Genomic DNA, 23,288 nt, shown 5'->3' on the forward strand with positions numbered 1-23,288 from the left:
GTTCACCAGGTTAATTCCCAGGATCGCGGGACTGACCTATGATGAAAGAATGGGTCAACTGGACTAATATTCACTGGAATTTAGAAGGATGAGAGGGAATCTTATAGAAACATATAACATTCTTAAGGGATTGGATAGGCTAGATGCAGGAAAAATCGTCCCTGATGTTGGGGGAACCCATAACCAGGGGTCACAGTGTGAGAATAAGATGTAGGCCATTTAGGACTGAGATGATAAAAACCTTTTTCACCTAAAGAGTTGTGAATCTGTAGAATTCTCTGCCACAGAAGGCAGTGGTGGCCAATTCACTGAATGATTTAAAGAGAGAGTTAGATATAGCTCTTAGGGCTAACGGAATCAAGGGAAATGATGTGAAAGCAGGAAAGGGGTACTGATTTTGGATGATCATTCATGATATTGAATGGCAGTGCTGGCTCGAAGGGCCAAATGGCCTACTCCTGCACCAATTTTCTACGTTTCTATGTTTCTAAATTGGCAATTGAGTTACTATGTGGCAGAAAGGAACATAGAAGCAAAGCTGTCACTACTTGACGCTCATGTGTCTTAAAGCTTCAAATTTGACCAGCTTCCTTTCTCAATAATGAAATCAAGTTTGATTATGAATTATGATTTTGTGAAACTCCTTACATATTACAATTTTATGTGGATGCAAACATGCTTGAGTTTTAAGTGAACAAGAAATTGGACCAACTTGAATATTCCAAACATTTAAAATACCATATTACGGTGCTGACATTAAGTTTACGAAACGGTACTTAAATATATCTAATGTTCCTTTCTAGTCATAGATATCTTCCTGGATTATTTTTAGATTTTCTTTATAATTGTTTGCATTTGAAAATTCATTAGTGATACTGAAAATGGCATGAATGTGGGGATTCTGGACATCTTTGGATTTGAGAACTTTAAGAAGAATTCCTTCGAACAGCTGTGTATCAACATTGCCAATGAACAAATACAATTTTACTTCAACCAACACATCTTTGCTCTTGAACAGGTTAGTACAACTAAGAGATAATCAGATGTCTCAAAAGTTACAGTAAACTTTGTTTATTTACCTCAATATAGGAACTGATGCTTCCTTTATGCAGGGCATATTATGTAAAGACTGGGCGACACAGTGGCACAGCTGATAGAGCTGCTGCCTCACTGCGCCAGAGACCTTGGTTCAATCCCTACATCGAGTGCTGTCTGTGTGGGAGTTTGCACAAGGAGGTGTCCTTGTGACCATGTGGGTTTCCTCCAGGTGCTCCAGTTTCTTCCCACATCCCAAAGACATGCGGGTTTGTGAGGTAATTGGCCTCAGTAAATTGCCCATAATGTGTAGGGAGTGGATGAGGTGAGATGTCATAGAGCCAGTGTGAACGGGTGACCGATGGTTGCCATGGACTCAGTGGGCTGAAAGGCCTGTTTTCATGCTGTATCTCTCAACTAAACAATACTTGAATAGTTGAATTGTTGTTTCAATGGCCTAAAAAGGTGCTTGGTGATTGTTGATGCTGACTCCATGTCTGTGATTACACCTGAGCTGTTAATATAAGGTGCAGTAGCTGAATATGTCATTGGCCAAGATAAGAAGGTGCCCTTGTTCCTAAACAGGCAGCACCTTGTGTTTTTGCAGCTGAGGAACGAGAGGATTGTTAAGCAATGAGCATGCAAGAGATATAGATCTGGATGATATGGGCAGCCGCATGGAACATATTCATAATTCCAGTGACATTAACTTGATCCTGAGTTTTGGTGCTGCCTAGATCGTTTGTATGTTCTTTTTGTGGTTCTGATGGTTTCCTCAGATTACCATCTAACTCATTGGAGACCCTTGGACTATCTTTAATCGGACTTTACTGGACTTTATCTTGCACTAAATATTATTCCCTGTATCTGTACACTGTGGACGGCTTAATTATAATCATGTGTAGTCTTTTCATTGACTGGATAGTGTGCAACAAAAAAGCTTTTCATGTAGCTCAGTACACGTGACAATAATAAACTAAACTAATAAAGTTTCCTCCCACAGCACAAGGACATGCGGGTATGTGATTGGCAGCTATGTATTGACCACAATGTTGGTGGTTAGTAGCAGGAGATCAAGGAAGAGCTGGTGGAGAGAGAGAATCTGTTGCAGGGAGATCGGTAGAAGAATGGGACCAATCAATAGGTGTGCTCTATGAAATGCAAAAGTCCTGGGGACTGAATATACTCCTGTGTCGTGAGAAATTGGGAAGAAGTAGTTGCAACAAAGAGCTTAAATCATTGCAATGCTAGCACTCAGCAAGTGCCGAGTCTGAACATGTCACACAATGTAATAGTGAGAACGAAGCTCTTTTCTTCTTGAGCATTCCTTGTGGGTACTTACTGCTTTGAGTAACAAGCCAATGTTGGTTGCTCTGAATCATTTCACAGTCAGCCGAGAATGACTAAGCATATTTTTATTTAGACAAATAGTGGCTTCATTTTTGTGGTGCTTTTAGTTTGTCTATCAGATTTGAGGTTGCTACATACAGAAAAGAGAAGTTCCCTTAGTAAATCAATGTACATGGTTGTGTTGTCCTAAATGTTGATGTAAAGAAATAGCATCATGTTTAATTTCTACTCGGTTATTTTGAATTGTTCCTTTTATTCAGAACGAGGCCTTGAATTTGCGAGGTTGTACTAACGTTTCAGAATTGTAATTATTATTATTATTATACATGAGGATAGAGTTTATGCTTTCCTTCTGGCTCATGGGAAAGTTGGAGTAACTTCGCACAAAATCTTGGTTTATTTTTTTTAAATGCTTTGCAAATGTGATAACCATTAAATATTGACAGAATTTCAAAACAAATCAAACCTATATGCTGCAAATGTTGTGCTGTGAAATATGTCTCCTTGGAATGTGTATTAATTTTCTATGCATTAGGAGGCACATAGTATACCTTGGGAGGCCATTTTCACATTATTTGGGGGGGATGTCGAGTGGTGGTGGGCACAGGGGTGAATATTACTTCTTCCCAGGGTAGTCCATGCGGTGCTTGAGAGATTTTGGTCAAAAAGCCTTGCCATTTGGCATTTCAGCCATCTGGTTAGCATTAATGGATTAAGGTTGCCAAGCCTGATGGACTACCAGCAACTCCTTAACGGGAGAGATATTAGCTGGGAATTAAGGTGTAGGAAAAACTGCAGATGCTGGTTTAAATCAAAGGTAGACACAAAATGCTGGAGCACGGTGGTCACGGTTGCGCAGCGGTAGAGTTGCTACCTTACAGCGAATGCAGCGCCGGAGACCCGGGTTTGATCCCGACTACGGGTGCAGTTTGTACGTTCTCCCCGTGATCTGCGTGGGTTTTCTCCGAGATCTTCGGTTTCCTCCCACACTCCAAAGACGTACAGTTTTGGAGGTTAATTGGCTTGGTGAATGTACAAAAATGCCCCTAGTGTGTGTAGCATCGTGTTAATGTGCGGGGATCGCTGCTCAGTGTGGACGTGGTGGGCTGAAGGGCCTGTTTCTGTGCTGTATCTCTAAACTAAACTAAACTCAGCAGGACAGGCAGCATCGCTGGAGAGAAGGATGCTGCCTGTCCCACTGAGTTACCCCAGCATTTTGTGTCTACCTTAGCTGGGAATTAAATGACTTCACAGCAGAAGGCAAACGCATACCAACCCTGCAAAATTAAGGACATCAAGTTAGAATATAAAATTTGCAAGTGACCCCCAGAAAAATATTGCCAAAGGTCCCTACAGTTTTTGTTTTCTGACTGCAGCAGACTTTGACTGATATTGGAACATTGTCACATGAAGTCACACTAAGACTTCCAAGGCACAAGGTCGATGAGCAAGGACAATGTGTTGACAAATGAGTCAAGGTGATGACGCCAACATATTTTGTTGCCCTCAAGCTGCATCTATTTCCAAGCCTCCAATATTGTTCCTGCAGGACAAGTTTGATTGCATTAGAACTAATTTAGAAAAATCTAGGCTTATTATTAGCAATGCATGAGCTTTTTGATGTGAAAGAAGTTTAACTTTACAGAAATGTGCCATTGATAAACTCTTTCTTCAAATAAATAGATAGTTTTTCCCTGATTTTCAGATTCAAATCAAGCTGCGTTAATATTAGGTTGTAGCTATTATTGAATAAGTAATATTATATTAGAGAAATATACAAATGATAGTTCTTCCATAAACTAGGGTACTGCCTGATTCACCTCTACTGCATTGTGGACATTGAATGCTGTCTATGGAACTGATCAGCTACAATGCTGAGAACTATATTATACATTCTGTATTATATTCTACACTGTATTATACACCCTTTGTTCTATCTATTGTACTTGAGTTTGCCTTGAATGTATTTATTGTATCATCTGATTTGATACAATAGCATGCAAAACAAAGCTTTTCACTGTACCTTGGTACATGTGAGTAATAAACCTAAACCTACTTAAAGCTCAATGTTTTCCTTATGATCACTTACAGACAGAATACCAAAATGAGGGAATCGATGCTTCAGTTGTGGAATATCAGGATAATCGACCAATTCTGGACATGTTTCTTCAGAAACCTATGGGCTTATTGTCCTTGCTTGATGAAGAAAGCCGCTTTCCAAAAGCATCTAACCAGACATTAGTAGGTAAGGCTAATATCAAGTAGCTTGTGTATAAGGGCTTTTAGCATAAAATACATCTCAAAGTAAATCAGAAAAATAGACCAAATCAAGAATGAAATGTTTGAGTTTATGATTGGAAGGCAGTTGACAGGGAAGGAGTCTTGAAAGGATTTTGAAGGGATGAGAGAATTTTGCAGTAGGAAAGTGGTTTAGGAAGGGCACTAAGATTTGTTAGGCTTTCCCTTTGAGTGCACTCCTTAATCTTGAACAAATAAAATGTAATGTCATTCTTGGTGATGATATTGTCGTGTTGGCCTTGGGTAGGGAATCATCAGCTGTAAATGAATGGTGATACACAGTGCAAGGCAGGTTCCCAAAATCATTGGTTGTATTCCTTCGCGGTGAGATGGGCCATGTGACTCAGAGGGGTTGGAAGAGAGATGGGGGGGTTGGGGGCGAGGTAAAGCCTGGCAAGTGATAGGTAGATACAGGGGGTTTGATTTTCAAGATGAGTGGACAAAGACTAAAGAAGAGAAAGAGAAAAAAGGGTGTCAGATAAGGAGAGGATTGGAGTGAAATATAAAGCCAGAATGTGGGACACAGGTGAAAGGACACTGCGGGAATATTGGGGAGGAGGAAAAGGGAGTGGGGTACATTCCTCAAAATTGGAGAATTCAATGTTCATACTATTGGGTTGTAAGTAACCCAAGCTGAATATGACTTGCCTTAAACTGACCAATTCAACATTTGTGGAGGTGCATCTATCAAATGAGTATTTCTGCCATGCTGCTGATCTGAGCCCTTGCAGTTGGTGGAGATTTAAAAAACCAACAGGCAATCACTCAATTTCAGTCTTGATTCTGTCCTGCTTTGGCCACTATTGCATTCATGTAACTGTTTGAGTTAAGCATCTGGGCAACAATGACCCCCAAGGTGTTGTGATGGATTGCAGGGTGTAGTCAGCGTGTGTCTGCAGTTGGTGATACTATTGTGCATCTAGGTGGCATCAATATCACCTCTCATTTGTCAGCACAAGCGGCCACCCGCAATCTTATTGTCAAAGGAGTTGAAAAAGGCCAAGAGCTCTGGCATGGACATACTACACTCTGAATCTTTCCCTTCATTCTACCTATTGTACTTCAGTTTGGCTTGATTGTATTTATGTATAGTATCTGATTTGAAAGCATACAAAACCATACTTTGCAATGTACCTTGGTGCACATGACAATAATAAACGTAAACTTCAATGGTTAAATGCTTCAATGATGCTTTATTGTCACATGTACCAGATGCAGTGAAATTCATTTTTGCATACAGTTCAGTACAAGTATCACTATACATAAGCACTTATTATATCTTAGATAAGGAGATACAGTACAAGTCCATATTGAGTAGCACACTGAGAGGGTATATAGAGTCAATAGATTTGGTACCATTTACGTCCCAGTTGTGAGTGCAAGGTTCTTGACCTGACCATGAAGGCCTGTCGTCCTGGCAGCGCTGCAGGGTCGGCCTGGCTAAGCATAGCTGTGGTGTTCTCCACCACTGCCCCACCGAACAAAAGGAGGAAGACTGACTGAACTTTATTGCCTTCCATCACAGTGATCACTGTGGTGGATGTTTATGTTACGTTCTATCGTTCTTTTAATTGTGTTGTGTTTAATTGTATGGCTGCATGGTAACTCAAATATCACTGTACCTTAATTGGTGCATGTGACAATAAATGTGAACAAACTTGAACTTGAACTTTGGCCCACAATGTCTGTGTCGAACATCATGCTAAGACCAACTCTTATCTGCCTGCACATAATGCATGTTCCTCCATTCCCAGTATATTAAAATACCTGGTATTGCAGTTGGGGACTTTCAGAGTCCAACACCGGGGAAGAGGAGATATCAAATAATGTTTATACTTTTCCAAAAATGTCGAATATCGGTGAAGAGTTGAGAACTTTGACAAGGCCAAGATAGAATACCATGAAGGAAAAAGAGTTATAGGGGTTATATCCTATAACTCTAGGTCAGGCAGCATCTCGGGGGGAATGAATAGTCAACAGTTTGGGTTACGACCCTTCATCTAGACTAAAAGAGTAGTGGGAAGATGATCAATATGAAATGGTATGCCTCCATGAAATTAAGGATTGTGAGATCAAGCAAATAATCACCATCTAATCAGAAGTAAAATTAATCTAGCCAATAACCATAGAGAAAATTAGAACGCTTCTTCAAGTGAACAATAAACGATTTAATAAAAAATATAAAAATTATTTCCGCAGTGTGGTGATAAATCTTGTGCAGTAAAACTAGTTCAGTTCATATTCTACAAAGGATATAATGATTGAATTTGCTTCATCGTTGCCCATTCTACATTTTGTTACAGATGGTATCAGATGGGCGATTAATAGATGAAGTAAATCTGAGAAGGACAATTCAAAGAGTTTTGTAAGATTGTAAGGAATGTGCAATATATATTCCATTGAGAAATGTTAACTTCACTGGAAAAGTTATCCATCTGTGCTAACTAAAGAGATACTAGATTAAAGGAAGGAATTGTATGTGAAGAAGAGTAATGATCGTGAAAGTTAAAGTTGCCAGCAGAGCCTATCCAAATTATTTTGATATGTCAAAAAAGTAGAATAGGAGAGCAAAATAGCAATAAATATTTTTTAAAGTTTTGAAAACTTATATAACTATTTAAAAAGGGAAGAATGTAACAGAAGTATCACATTTACCTTAGATAGTACTGGCCCAGCTCCAAACGAGGGCAATTGAGCTGAAAGGTTAACTCTGTTTCTCTCTTTCGATGCTGGCCTGTTATTTCCAGCAACTTCACAAATTATAGTAGAATGAGGCCATTTGGCACATCGAGTCTACTCCGCCATTCAATCATGGATGATCTCTGCCACCTAATCCCATTTTCCTGCCTTTTCCCCATAACCCTTGACACCTGTTCTAATCAAAAAATTGTCTATCTCTGCCTTACAAATATCCACTGACCTGGCCTCCACAGCCCTCTGTGGCAATGAGTTCCACAACTTAATTACCCTCTGACTAAAGAAGTTCCTCCTCACCTCCTTTCTAAAAGAGCACCCTTTCATTCTGGTCCTAGACTCTCCCACCAGTGGAATCATCCTTTCCACATCCACTCTATGCCTTTCATTATTCTGTAAGTTTCAATGAGGTCCCCTCTCAACCTTCTAAACTCCTGCGAGTAGAGGCCTAGTGTTGTCAAACACTCATCATATGCATACACACTCATTCCTGGAATCATTCTTGTATACCTCCTCTGGACCCTCACCAGAGCCAGCACATCCTTCCTCAAATATGGGGCCCATCTTTGCTCACATTACTCCAAATGCAGCCTGACCAGCACCTTATCGAGCCTCAGCATTACATCTCTGTTTTGGTATTCCAATCCTTTTGATATAAATGCTAGCATTGAATTTGCCATCCTTGCTACCGAATTGACTTGCAAATTTACTTTTTGGGAGTCCTGCACTTGTAGTCCCAAATCGCTTTGCTCGTCCGATTTCTGAATTCACTCTCCATTTAGAAAATAATCTATGCCTTTATTCTTATCACCAATATGCATGACTCCACACTTTGCTATACTGAATTTTATCTGCCACTTCTCTGCCAACTCTCCCAACCCGTCCACTCCACAAGCATTTTTTGTGAGGCATTAAGCAAACAGCTGGATCTGTTCTCACCATAACAGACATAATTAAACAGACTGAAACAGTAGGGAAATCAATGATCAGTGTCAGCATAGAATTGACAAATCAGTTTTAGAGAAAGGAATGAGGAGATTTAGGGAGACAATGCCAATTAATTCCCTGGCCATGACAATCTACTCATGGGGTTCTAAAATAGATAACTACAAAGATACAATAAATACGTAAGTGGTGAACTTAAATTCTACAGATTGCAGAAGGCTTTCTATGAATTAAGTTAGCAAGAAGAAAAACTCGATTAAAGCAATGAAAAGAAAGAAGTTGTGGTCAATACATCGACTGCTAATAGCCCTGTCCCATGGTGCGAGTTCATTTCAAGAGCTCTCCCAAGTTTAAAAAAAAATCAAACTCGTGGTAAGCATGGAGAATGAACGTAGTGGGTACGTCGGAGCTCGGGGACGTCTCTTAGCGCTAACGGCAGGCACTCGGGCAGACTCGCTAACGGCAGGTAAGCACGGGAAGAGCCCTGAGTACCGACGAGTGACCTTTACCATAAATCTCCAAGTTCGAATCGGGGCAAACTCGGGAGAACTCTTGGAATGAACTCGTACTATTGGACAGGAGTTTAAGGAATCCAAAACATTTTGCAGCAGCCCTGATGTGGTCTACCTTTCCACCTTTTTCTTGCAATCGTAGGCAACATTTTCTTTGCCTTTTCAATTATGTGTTTTACCTACATGCCAATTATGTGATTCTCGTGTAAGTACACCCTGATCTCTCAAAATACCAACATCTATTAAATAATAAACAAGTTTTTCTGTTCTTCCTACCAAAGCAGATAACCTCATACTTCACTACATTCCACTTTGTCTGCCATCTTTTTGTCCAGTCACTTAATTTGTGTAGCTATTACCTGCCACACTTTTCCTGCCACTCCTCTCTTCTAGCTTTCTGTTCCCACCCCCTGACAATCGGTCTGCAGAAGGATCTTGACCCAAAACCTTGCCCATCCATGTTCCCCTGGGATGCTGGCTGACCTGCTGAGTTACTACAGCACTTTGTGTATTTTATTTTTGTAAACCAGCATCTGCAGTCCCTCGTTTCTATTTAATTAGATTACATCTTTATATGGCAACACTATCGTGTGATTCTGGAGACAGAAGGAACTGCAGATGCTGGAAACTTGAGCAAAGCACAAAGAGCTGGGGAAACGTTTAAATATTTTTATTAGAGTGATGTACAATAATATACTACATGAATAACATATTCCATTTCATGTACAACTTCTTATTTTTAATTTAATAGTAGAGAAAAAAGGATATGAAAAGCAAGATATAGAGAGAGAGAATATATAGCTTGAAAAAGAAAAGAAGAAGGTGATGTGCACTAAGCAAAGAGAAAAAGAATAGGAGAGAGAAAAGAGAGAAGAAAAAAAATTGAAGGGGTATGCCTCCTTCATATCTTTATCCACCTCCCACCTGGTTCTGAAACACTTAATTTCTAAGGTTGTGTTGCACCACGTGCTTGTAATAAGTCAATAAATGGAGATGAGGGGAGAAACTCATGTTGGGAGGGAATGGACAGGCAGTGTTTTGGTTCAGGATCCAGTCTGAAGAAGGGTCTTGCGGCAAAATGCCATCTGTCCATTCTCTCTCCAGATGCTGCCTGACCCACAGGTTCCTCCAGCACTTTGTATTTAGCTCATACTAGACCAAGTGCAGACCCGTTCGGTATGATCCCCCAATGTTATATTCCACCACTCACCGTTCCCCCAACGCAACCCATTCATCCAATGCAAATTCCACTCCCTCCCTCCCTCCCTCCCTCCATAACTCTTCTCCCCTCCTTACCCTCCTCCTATCCCTCTATCCCCCACCTCCCCCCCTCCTCACCTTCCCCTACCCCCCTTCTCACCTCCCCACCTCCCCACCTCGCCCCCTACCTCCCCACTGCCACCTCCCCCACTCCCCACCTCCTCTCCCTCTATTCACCCTCCTCACCTCCCGCACTTTCCCCCCTCTCCCTCCCTACACCTTCCTCTCCCTCAATCCCCTCATTCTCCCTACTGACCTCCCCAGGATCTTGAGATCAGAGCCTGCCTCAGAGCCTGCCTCAGCGCCCAGGCCCCGGATTGTTGGCGTCCACAGACACAGCCCCACCCGCTCTCCACTCGGCGGAGCGTTAGTGATGCGCACTCTGCTCACTCCACTCAATCAGCTTTATTCTCCTCACCGGGCGAGGTGGGCACCACCGGTGACTGACAGCAGACGCGGCCAATCAGTGCGGCGATGGTGCAGGAAGCGTCCCTGACCTGGCTATGGTGCTGACAGACAGGAGAGGAGACCAATCTGCATATGTGCGGTTTTTAAGATTTTAAAACTGTAATAACTTTTAAAATATATAATTGATTGGAAAAAACTTGCTGCACTTGCAGCACAGGAGAATGGTGAGTAAGGTGGCGAAAAATCGTGATGCTATCGTGTACCCTTTTTACGCTAAAAGAAAAAACACGCAAATCGGAAGATAACAAGATCAGTGTTTTAGTTATATATACTAGGCCAAGTGGGACCCGTTGGGTCCTGTCCCCCCCACCATTCGCGGTCGTGGGGAGGAGGGGATTGGCTGTGGCGTGGGGGAGGGAAATGGGGAAAGGGGTGGGTGTAAGGAGGGGGAAGTGGGGAGAGGGGGGGGGTGGAGGTGGATGTGCAGAGGGAAGGGGGGGGAGGGGGGAGGTGGAGGAGGGCAGAGGGGGGGGCAGAGAGGAAGGGCCCTCTCCCCTCCTCTCCATCCCCCCCAGTTATCTGCCCCCTCTCCATGGGGGAAGGGGAGGTGGGGGGGCCCAGTAACTCGCAGCTCGTGGCTGCGCGAGGAGCAAAGGGATTGTGACTTAATGCAGCTGGCTTCAGCAGTTAGATTTTAAAACAATTTTAGTAAAAAACACGGGAAATAATGAATCAATTTTTCAGATGAGGGGATTTTTGAAATCATGAGATAAATCTCTACCAGAATACGTAAAAATGTCACCGTTACAACGTTGGGTTTTCGAAGAGATGTGAATCACAAGCAAACAAATGTAATAGCGAAGAGAGTTTTAATAATTACTATACTAAGTGGGACTCCTTGGGTCCCAACATCACACGGTAGGGCTGGTCCCCCAACGCAATATTCCACCTCTCCACCAATTCCAATATTGGTGGCCAGTGGGGGGGGTCTTTCTGCAGCGCTTGTATGGGTGTTGTGGGCCGAAGGGACTGATTTTGAGAAGGCTAGTATGGACATTGTGGGCCAAATGGATTCTTGGGCTGGCGGCTCAGCCACTCAAGCCTGTTGTGCTGCCAGCTCACTCACTCACGGCTGGTGGGCTGGCAGTTGACACGGCTATTCCTTGAAATTCCATTTCAAGCAGGGTGCAAGACCACCAAATTCAAGTGCAGTTTCATACCACTTCAAGCAGGGTGCAAGGCCACTAAAGACAGCGAGTCGTGACCTCTCCCTCCTCCATCTTGCAATGACTGAGCCATGCCCACACTTCTGGGTTTTATAGTCCCTTACCCCACCCACCAGAAGGGGCATGGCCTTCATGGCATGATTGACAGGAGGGAGAATCTCAACATTTTTTAAACACTAATAACTCTTTTATTTTTCATCGATGGGAAAAATCCTCGGCACCTGATGAGCAGCGGGGGACTCCCAAGTTCACAGCCGTAAGTGGTAGCATTTTTTCTAAAATCAATATAAAGCGCAAACAAGAAGGGGTCGGGATTAGACTTTTAATTATATAGAAGGCAACTTTAATTAGGCTAGGCAACTTTAATTGGGCAAGGCAACTTTAATTGGGCAAGGCAACTTTAATTGGGCAAGGCAACTTTAATTGGGCAAGGCAACTTTAATTAGGCAACACAGCTTTTTCATTTCCAAACCAAAGGCAACACAGCTTTAGCATTTCCAAACCAAAGGCAACACAGCTTTTTCATTTCCAAACCAAAGGCAACCTAGCTTTAGCATTTCTAAACCAAAGGCAACGCAGCTTTAGCATTTCCAAACCAAAGGCAACACAGCTTTAGCACTTCCAAACCAAAGGCAACACAGCTTTCGCATTTCCAAACTATATTTTCAAACCACATAAAGGGCACCGACAGGTCAGTAAAACCACTCAGTGTTCAGTGTTATTCACAGCTCAGACTGAGAGACGTGACCCTCTCGCTCTCTCATCTTGCAGAGACTGAGGCAATCAACACTTCCGTATTTTATAGTCCATTCAGGAGAGAGAATCTCAACATTTTTTAAACACTAATAACTCTTTTATTTTTCAATGTTGGGAAAAATCCTCTCATCCTGCGCAGTGGAAGGGGACTCTGAGTAAGATGGCCAAAAATCACAGCCGTAAGTGGCAGCGGTTTTTCTAAAATCATTATACAGAACAACAAGAAGTGGTCAAGATCAGACTTTTAGTAATGTAGATATGATATAGAAACATAGAAATTAGGTGCAGGAGTAGGCCATCCGGCCCTTCGAGCCTGCACCGCCATTCAATATGATCATGGCTGATCATCCAACTCAGTATCCCGTACCTGCCTTCTCTCCATACCCCCTGATCCCCTTAGCCACCAGGGCCACATCTAACTCCCTCTTAAATATAGCCAATGAACTGGCCTCAACTACCCTATGTGGCAGAGAGTTCCAGAGATTCACCACTCTGTGTGAAAAAAGTTATTCTCATCTCGGTTTTAAAGGATTTCCCCCTTATTCTTAAACTGTGACCCCTTGTCCTGGACTTCCCTAACATCGGGAGCAAGCTTCCTGCATCTAGCCTGTCCAACCCCTTAAGAATTTTGTAAGTTTCTATAAGATCCCCTCTCAATCTCCTAAATTCTAGAGAGTATAAACCAAGTCTATCCAGTCTTTCTTCATAAGACAGTCCTGACATCCCAGGAATCAGTCTGGTGAACCTTCTCTGCACTCCCTCTATGGCAATAATGTCCTTCCTCAGATTTGGAGACCAAAACTGTACGCAATACTCCAGGTGTGGTCTCACCAAGACCCTGTACAACTGCAGTGATGTATATGGACGGATGGTCGGACGGACGGCCATCCTTCCATCCAGAGATTCATTGTGCAATTTTACAATCTGCTTCTTCTTCTTCTTTCGTGTGGCGTGCACAGCCTAAAGTTGTAGGACAACTTGTTCTATTAGATCTTCTGTTTGTGCACGTTGAGTTGATTACATTAGTTGAAACAGGGCGGACCACGTGAAGGTTGCAATCTTCCACCCCACAATCTGCTGGTACCTTTAAAGTTTGGAAATCTTCGTACTAATAGTTCCACTGACTCTGCAACCACTTCAATTAAAATCTTCAGGTACAAGCTTTTGGCACCTGGTGACAAGTCTAACATTAATACTATCAGTTTTACCAAATACTTTGTCGCTTATGATAGTGTTTATTATAAATTCTTCTTTATTACGGGTAGCACAGTTGCACAGCGATAGATTTAGTGTCTTACAGCGCCAGAGACCCGGGTTAGATCTTGACTACATGCGCCGTCGGTACAGAGTTTACACGTTCTCCCTGTGTTTGTGTGGGTTTTCTCCGGTTGCTCCAGTTTCTTCCCACATTCCAAAGACATGTAGGTTAAATGGTTTCTGTACATTGTCCCTGGTGTGCGATCGAACTAGTGTTACTGGGGATCACTAGTCGCGTTGACTGGCCTGTTTCCATGTTGTATCTCTAAATTATTTAAATGTGACCGTCTTAGGCGAAAGAGCATTTAACCACCACCCCTTGCCCCTCACTCCGATATTCAGTAGGATTTATACCTTTGGCGACACCACAGTGTCAATAGCACAGGTCACTGTTGAACATAGACCCAACTAGTCCAGTCATTTAAATACTATTACTAAAAGAGCAAATCAAAAGCTGAAGGTGTGACTCATTCCTTGAAACCATAAAACTTTCCAATATCTACAAGATCTACAAGATACCAAGGATAATGAAATACCTGTTGCATGCCTGGATAACTGCTGTATGAATAACAATAAACTCCATCCACCACTAAACAAATGAACCTCTTCATCACAAGCTGCAGATTGCACTGTATACAAACAGCATAGTAGTTACTGGCTGAGGTATTCTGACAGCACCTGCCAAACCACGGCCTCTGCCACCTAAAAGGACAAGGGAATGCCATCAGTGGCATGTTTCTCCCTCCCACCTCACTCCATCCCCTTTCCACCCGAGTTGTCCACATTCTGATGGAAATATACTGTTGTTTCTTCATCTTTGTTGGTCTAAACCCTGCAACCCCCATTCAGCAAAACTGTCATCAGACGATCTGCAGCATTTGCATTAGAGGACCCAGAATTATTTAAGCAAACATGCAAATTGTTAATATATGCATGAATTAAAGGACTCGAAAGTGTTTTAATCCAGTAAACCTGAAAATGTTCATTCATATTTGTAAAGTTTACGATATAAATAGTGTTTAGCATTTCAACTTTTTATTTACAAAGGGCCACTAATTCAACCTCCCATGGATATACAGATACTGTAGGAAAATCAATTATTTACTGCATATTATATTTCAGATAAATTTGAAGACAACTTACGGACAAATTATTTTTGGAGACCAAAAGGCATGGAATTGTGTTTTGGAATTGAACATTACGCTGGCAAGGTATGAACATAAACTTAAAATGAGACGTGCTTAATATTTATCATTTCTATTTTCCTTATTCTTGTCATTTATCATGAGTAAACAGGAAATATTGTTATGACTTTAAAATATGTAAACATCTGCATGTGTAGTAACCTTGCAATAAATTAAGATCGGAATATAACAGCAATGTGTGATGTTTATACAGGTTCTATATGATGCATGTGGTTTCCTTGAAAAAAATAGAGACACACTTCCTGCAGATATAGTAGTTGTGCTAAGGACATCGGAGAATAAATTGCTTCAACAACTCTTTTCTGGTCCACTCACTAAAACAGGTAGGAATGACCTTCGAATTTTTCAAGGCATATTCTTGGTACAACATGGATAGGAAAGGCTTAGATGGAAATGGTCCAAACACAGGAAGGTGGGACTAGTGTAGATTGGGCATCTTGTTTGGCATGGGCGAGTTGGGCCAAAGGGTTTATTTCCATGCTGTATGACTCTGACTATAACAGTACAGACAATAATAGCTGCTAGTCCATAAAATGTAAAAATCACCACTGCACAAATCTATTTAATTTTCTGTGGGTATTCTTCATGAATAGTGAAATGTTTAGTTTAATTTTTAGTTCAATTTTATTATTATTATTATTATTATTATTATTGTCACGTGTACTGAGGTACAGTGGAAAGCTTTTTGTTGCGTGCTATCCAGTAAGCGAAAAGACTATACATGATTACAATCAAGCCGTCCACAGCGTACGAATAAAGGATAAAGGATATAACGTTTATTGCAAGATAAAGTGCAAAAAGTAGATAAACTATACAAGTCCTTTAGTTATGTGCGGTGGCATGAGAGTTTATGAAGGTTGTCCCAGGAAATAACGGGATCTGTAAATTCCTCTGGTTATAAACGATTACAAAATATAAAGTACTATGAGTATTTGAACAGTAAATTTATCTGTGCGATGCAAGCACAAAGTTGCGTACATTTGACCATTATTATTTGCTGACATGATAAATACTGTATAAATACTCTCTGGTTGAATATAAATATACTGCAGATTACAAATATGTTAAATAAGAACTAATAATGATGCACAGACTCTAGCAACTTGAGGGGAAATCAAATGAAATAAGAAGTAATATTTTGAAAATTATTCTAAGCTAATGTTGCAATTGTGGGGGTTTGATGTGCCAGAATTGCAAATATACTTGTTTAAAAGCAATTAGAATGTTAAAACATTTTTTGAAAGTGTTGGCATATAAAAAGACTGCATTGTTAATGTGAAAAATAGACAAAAGTGAGTTTGAAATGGTTGATCCTTTGACAATTGCCTTATTTAAAAGACAAACTGGATCAAAAATACCCAAAACTATTATTAAATAGCATCGAGTCTGGCAAGATATATAATTTATTTTTCATCTTAATCTAATATTATTCGAAAGAGGCCAAAATGAAATAAAATCTGCTAAATTGTTGGCTAGAAATTCTAGCGCACCTTAAAGGAAGTGGCGAGTTTGCTCAATGTAGAACAATGTCCTGACCTGAAACATCACCTATTCATGTTCTCCAGGGATGCTGCCTGACCCGTTGAGTTACTCAAGCACTTGTCATGCTTTGATGCAATGTTGGGTTTTGTGCTGAGGATCAATGTATGACATTCATTTACTTCACAAGTTTCCTGGCTTCAGTGCAATCTTGACAAGATAATGTTGTCCTGGGACAGATTACCGTGAAGAAGGGTTTCGGCCCGAAACGTTGCCTATTTCCTTCGCTCCATAGATGCTGCTGCACCCGCTGAGTTTCTCCAGCATTTATGCCTACCTCAGATTACCTTGAAGTATATAAATCGCATCAGAGCCACAAGGGTGACCACCACAAGGAAGTACCTGAATATATTTTTAGAATTGCACAAAACCAGTAGAAATTATTTTTTAACTTCATTTTTTTTCTGTATGAAAATAGGTGTTCTGTTGCTTTATGCTATTTAATAGTAAGATTAAACGAGAACTTACCAGTTTGAAGTTTGATCTTGATTTTATGAGGAGTTACGATGAGCGATTACGTGAAGAAGGGCCGTCCGTCTGCATGCGCGTCAATCTTCAAAGCAGCGGTGTTAAATCACAGATAAAAAGAAGACCTGAGAATAGTAAGATTGTGAAGAAACTAGAACTTCCATATGACCTTGATAGTATGAGGGTGGGAGCGGTGGGCACGTAATCGCTCATCGTAACTCCTCATAAAATCAAGATCAAACTTCAAACTGGTAAGTTCTCGTTTAATCTTACTATTTTACTTCGGAGTCACGTGAGTGACTACGTGAAGATTTCAAAGCTCTGTGATTTTACGCCGGTTACGAATCCAGGCGTCACACACTGAATGGATTGACCATGGATGCGTGTAATCATTAAAGCATTCAGACATTACGTAGTTAAGTAAAGTAACTGATGCTTTAAATGAAAGAAACGTTTTTTAAAAAGTTACCCCTCCCAACCTTGGGGGGGAAACTAAGGGACAGAACTTAAAATGGTACGTGCAAACACCCCCAGTCCGGTTATGGGTTTGTTATAAAACCGGTGGACCGTTATTTCATTCGTCCATCCTGCAGCCACTAGGATGTCGTCAAGGGGCACGTCCATAGCTCTTGCTGCCGACGTAGATGCAGCCCTGGTGGAGTGAGATTTAACCATATAAATGTTTACTCCTGCTACCGCCATTACCTCTTTTGACCATCTGGAGATGGTTTGAGTTGACACCTTTGGTTTATTTTTTTTATTTTTTTATTTTTATGGCTGATGAGGACCGATTGTTCTGAGCCTCTGAGGTTCTCCGTAACTCTCAGATAGTGGTGTTAGTATGTTACCACCCACACAACCGTTGGTCCTCTGGATATGCCAAGAACTGGATCTCCATCCCTGGCATTCCTGGCCTGCTCTGTTTTATCAGGTTCCTGATTAGGAATGCTATGTTGTTCATATTGGTGGTCCTGTAGTCCAACCGTAGCTTTTGCAGTGTCTGGACTCTTTGTCAGCATACCATCTTCAGGGTTAGTTATAGGCGGTCCCCACTGTCAAAGTAGGGTTTGTACCATGCTCACATCCCATGTGTCAGTGTACCTTGGCCTTGGAGGTCTTAAATTGTAAATTCCCTTCATGAATTTTGTTGTAAAGGGGTGTGTTCCTATCGAACTGTGCCCTGCTTCCGGCATCAGATTGGAGGAGAGTGCGCCTCTGGCACTATAGATGCACTATAACTTAATTTATAGTTATAGTACAGTTGATAGGAACTCCAAGACATCCGTTATCCAAACTGTGTTGTATTTGTTCGGACAGTCCTTTGCCTTGAAATGGCCTCCTCAGAATCTGCAGACCAACAAGTTATACGTTCATGTAGTGGAATTATTATTGCTCCCTGTAACTGGGTTCACTAGGAGGTCCCTGCTCTTGGGTACAGCCATTACTGGCTGGACTATAATTCCCAAAATTTTGGGGGACCAGGCTTGAGTAGGCCAATCTGGCACTACCAATATGCCTGTGGCTTAGTCTTGCTTGATTTTTGTCAAGCATCGGTTTGTGAGACAAATTGGCGGAAAGCATACATAAACATTCCTCCCCAATTGAGGGAGAAAGCATCCACTGCCTTGCTCCTGGATCCAGCTCGCAGGACACATATCTGGGTAACTAATGGTTAGTCTAGATGCAAATGGATCAACATCTGGTATGCCAAATCGTGTAGTTATTTTGTTAAATACTGTCTGATTCAACATCCATTCTGTGTTGTTATTAAACATTCGTGATCCAGCATCTGTCACCGTGTTATATCTACCTCGTAGATTTCCCAAATATTCCTCTCGATACACCAGTGCCAAATGAGGTTCGACAATCTGTCGTAAGATACAGATTTTTACACCACCCTTGTTAATGGATATATGCCACCGCAGTGGTGTTATCAATCTGAATTTGAACAAGCACCGGTTGCATATCGCTACAGAGAACCTTGAGTCCATATTGTGCCCCCAACAATTCTGGGTAATTGATTCCATGTGTTGGGGAATTACAGACTCCTGCTCATTCCATCTGCCCCCACAGCTTTAGACTGTGTTGGTGTCTCCCCATCCTTAGCCGCTTGCATAGGTCTGAAGAACCCTCGATGGCTTTCGAGCAAAATTTCCCTGAGCTGTCTCCCATTCGTTATCCACCATAGTTATTCAACAATGGCCTCTGCTGGCAATCCATAGTTTGCCAATTCGGCCTGCATGTAATCTGAGTGTTCGTTCCTTTGCTTGATGTAAGTTCTGGTAATGCAAAGGCCCGTTACTGCTGGGAATGCAGCTACTATTTGCCAATTACACTCGCTGTTTGCCTGATAGATGGCTAGAATTTGACTATCAGGTCATTGCAGGCTTAATTAATATTGTCGTTTGCCCCTAGGCAAAGTCACCAACATATTTACTGTTTTTGATAGTAAATTCTAGGTAATCAATTACCCTTGTAGGTGTCAATTTTGAAAACTGGATGGATGAGGTAACCAATTCTTTCAAACAGGGTTTTGGTTTGCTTGACTGATGCTTCTGCCAATTCTTGGTGACTCCAAAATGAAAATGTCCTCCAAATATGCCATTACTATGTGGTTTTGAGACCTTTGTAGTCCCAGAATTGGTTTCCGTAGTTTAGTCAATAGTCTAGGAGCTGATGTCAACCCATTTGGCAGAGTCATGCCATCCATTAAACTCCAAATGTCTCCTGTTCTTAATGAATAGACACCGAATAGTATGCATCTTTGAGGTCGTTGCATGCCATGTGACCATTTTATAGGAAGCTCCTATAAAACAGTAGTTAGACCGTAACAAAAAATTGCTGTTTCTAAAAGTTTGTACTGCACAAATGAGTTAAACCTGGATGAAGTGACATCCTCCATCTGTCACCTTTCCTGGAAGGCAATCCTGCCCAAAATACTGGGCCTGCCTTGAAGACAATTCTGCTTGGAACCTATGTATGTTATGCAGTAAAAAATAATCATATGTTGTTATCTGTTTTTTAAAACCAGATATGAAATTCATGTTATTGTTATTTTGAACAAAAACACAAGAGTAAAATTACCAACATGTAACTGGTCCACAATCCTTTGTTTCAGTAAACCCAGACCCACCTACCTCCATGGCTACCGGTGGTCTTGTGGTAAGCCCAAAGGCCCCTGATGCGGGTTCCTTTTCTCTCCTTGATTGGGAGTTGGACTGGTAGGAAGTGTGGATTCCATGTTTCTCCTGACCTCTGCTTGGGTCTTGGTCTGAAAACCTTATCATACTGAGCCTGCCTTGTCGGACAATTCTGGCCATAATTCTGAGTCTGCCTTGAAAGACGACTCTGATCATATTTCCGTGCCCAGCTTTAAAGCTACCACCAGCTTCAGTGAACTGTTACCCCCTATGGAGGTGTGGGGTGTGTTGTCGCCTACTGATGAAGTTTGCTTGTCGTTGGTACCTTGATTGGTCCGACAGCTTTTGCTTCCTTCTTCTGGTCTTACCTGAAGAGAGGATTCGGCGGCTGGTTTCTCCAAAGTCACCCTGATAGCGCTGTTCCCTGTGCAGATATTCTGCCAACTGCTGTCTCTTGAGGCCATATGCATGTGCTTCAGTATGTTCATACTTTAATTCGAGATCAGTTACCTACTGATCTCAAAACCAAATTTCGTTTGAACGTTATGTGAGGTTCAAATGACAAATAAATGGTATTGTATAGTATTGTAATTCGAGATCAGTTACCTACTGATCACTCACACTCCCCTCCATTGAGGGTGAGATTTGTAGGTAGCCCTGAAAACAGGTGCTGCCGCAGGCCCCTGAGGATACCTGCGCTGACATGGCCCCTCCAGCGGGCTTAAATGAGATTCTTGCTTTGGGTCAGACTGAAACTGACCGTGAATGCTCCTCTCCTCAGAGCAGGAGACATTTTCTAGATCTCTAACCAGGGAAGCACCCAGTGGAACCTGGATGATTGCAGAAGTATTTCTTTTCTTTTGTGCTTATTATTTATTTTATGTAAAGCTCTTTGGTGCAAGTTAACTTAAACAGTGCTATACAAGTAAAAGTTACTTACTTCCTTTCTTCTGCTTGTCCCTGGGAATGTTCCCCCCCCCCCCTGCTTTTGTACTCTGATTCAGAGTGGTTTCTTCCATATGTACTTCCCCCTCCAATGGGGAAGACATTGGGTTGCCCCATTATGCGAGGCTCCCGGTACTGCCTGCTGCTGTAGGTCCTGGCTGACACAGCTCTTTCCTTAGAGCAGGTCCTTGTTGGAGCAACTTCTCCAAAAGTTGCTCCTATGTGGGAGAGTCGTCCTCAGATGCTCTCTGTTGAGGGAGGGCATTCCTTTCCCTCCCCGGACTCTTCTGAGTCAACGGGTTGTTTGACTTGCGGGTGGATTTTCCCGTACTGCAGGACCACCAACGGAGCTCTCCTCGTGCCAGTCTCCTGCCGGTCTGCCGCCGGCGCTAAATGTCGGGAAACACTGTTGCCCGCTACTGGGAAATGCTGCGGTCTTCGGCAGCCGACTTCCCCGCGGACCGTCTCCTCAACATCTGGGCCCTGAAACTACAAAAAGTTTCAAGCCCGAAAGAATGCAGGTAAGTGATTCAACTTTCCTTACCTGCCATCCTAACGGCCTGGGAGGACGCAGTGCCTCTGCCAGTCCGTCGCGCGTTGCGTTCAGACGTAATGATGCGCACGCAGACGGACGGCCCTTCTTCACGTAGTTACTCACGTGACTCCGAAGTAAAATCTGCATTTGTGCAGTTAAATTTCAAAGCAAATGGTGCCAGATTTCTCAGCAGTAGCCCAGGGGAAGTATATCAATACAGGCTATTAAAAATTAAATTCTCAGTTTAACAGTGAAGAATGTTGTGAATAGAATTGTTGTTGTTTATAACAAAATTATCACAAACAGACCAAAATGCTGGAGGAGCAGATTATATGATTTCTGTGGAGTAGACTGAAAGTATACTAAAAAGCACCATCGGCATGGAGTGACACAGTGGTGCAGCAGTAGAGTTGCTGCCTTATAGCGCCAGAGTCCCGGCTTCGATTATGACTATGGGTGATGTCTGTATGGGGGTTAGAATTTCTCCCTGTGACCACGTGGGTTTTCTTTGGGTGCTCTGGTTTCCTCCCACATTCCAAAGACGTGCAGGTTTGTAGGTTAATTGGCCTTTACAAATTGTCCCTAGTGTGTAGGATAGAACTCGTGTAGTTGTCGTGTTAGCATGTAGTCGGTGGAACGAAGGGTCTATTTCTCTAAATCTAAACTAAACATGTTCTCAGAGACTGGCCAAAACAAAATTTGTCACTTGGTTCATAAGGTTTGATTTACAGTGTTTTAAATGCAAGGAAGAGGAAACCATTTATATTTTTGTGAACGAGTAAAAGCATTGAAAGATTAGTTGAAGAATCATTCACATTATTCCCTCTGGATAGTTTATTCAATGAAATGTTGACTGAATAGTTCCAGCACATTTCAAGGTTGAAATTTTGCTTGAAAGCTTGTTGATTTGTTTTTACTGCACCCATTTTTTTTCTTCGCTGAAGTGAAATTGTTCAGTCAAAAACATGCAATATATTGAACAGCAATTAAGATAAGCAGACTGCAAAATTATCATCCTACAAAACACATTATAGCAGTATAATTTCCAACAAATATCAAACAGAGGTATATTGTGAAATATTTTTCAAATATTTCAAAATATTGTGAGTTGCATGTAAAATTATGTACATAAGATTATGAGCAGTATAGATAGGATAGACAGTCAGAAACATTTTCCCAGGATGGAATAGTCAAATAAATAATTGCCTATCGGGCAAACAGGTCGACGGAGGACGCAATGTCACTGGCCCTCCACTTCACCCTGACACACCTTGACCAGCGGGACAGTTATGTGCGGATGCTATTCATAGATTATAGCTCCGCCTTTAACACCATTCCCCCCCATAAACTAGTCACCAAGCTGGACCACCTGGGCCTCAACACACACCTGAGCAGCTGGGTCCTGGACTTCCTCACCGGCCGACCACAGACTGTGCGCATTGGGAGGCAGGTCTCCTCCAGCATCACCCTGAACATCGGTGCACCACAGGGCTGTGTGTTGAGCCCCTTCCTCTTCTCCCTCTACACTCTCGACTGCAAACCCACCCACGAGGCCAACACCATATTAAAGTTTGCAGATGACACCATCGTGGTAGGCAGGATCACGAGTAACAACGAGGCCGCCTACAGGACAGAGGTAGAGAACCTGGTGAGCTGGAGTCGTGAGAACAACCTGATCCTCAACGCAGCAAAAACAAAGGAGAGATATATGGTTA

The 23,288-nt window shown here is 42.0% G+C and overlaps 1 protein-coding gene across 1 annotated transcript in view; it reads left to right on the top strand.

Moving 5' to 3' along the window:
- The window catches only part of myo3b (myosin IIIB), a 414,745-nt gene that overhangs the window by 141,156 nt on the left and 250,301 nt on the right, over nt 1-23,288 (top strand). Inside the window, exons 19-22 of the mRNA XM_055638011.1 lie at nt 871-1,018; nt 4,477-4,630; nt 14,864-14,952; nt 15,140-15,269. Coding sequence (XP_055493986.1) covers nt 871-1,018; nt 4,477-4,630; nt 14,864-14,952; nt 15,140-15,269 — 521 coding nt within the window. The remainder of the gene's footprint in view (nt 1-870; nt 1,019-4,476; nt 4,631-14,863; nt 14,953-15,139; nt 15,270-23,288) is intronic.

Source organism: Leucoraja erinacea, chromosome 7 (genome assembly GCF_028641065.1).
Source record: "Leucoraja erinacea ecotype New England chromosome 7, Leri_hhj_1, whole genome shotgun sequence".
Classification (NCBI taxonomy): domain Eukaryota; kingdom Metazoa; phylum Chordata; class Chondrichthyes; order Rajiformes; family Rajidae; genus Leucoraja; species Leucoraja erinaceus.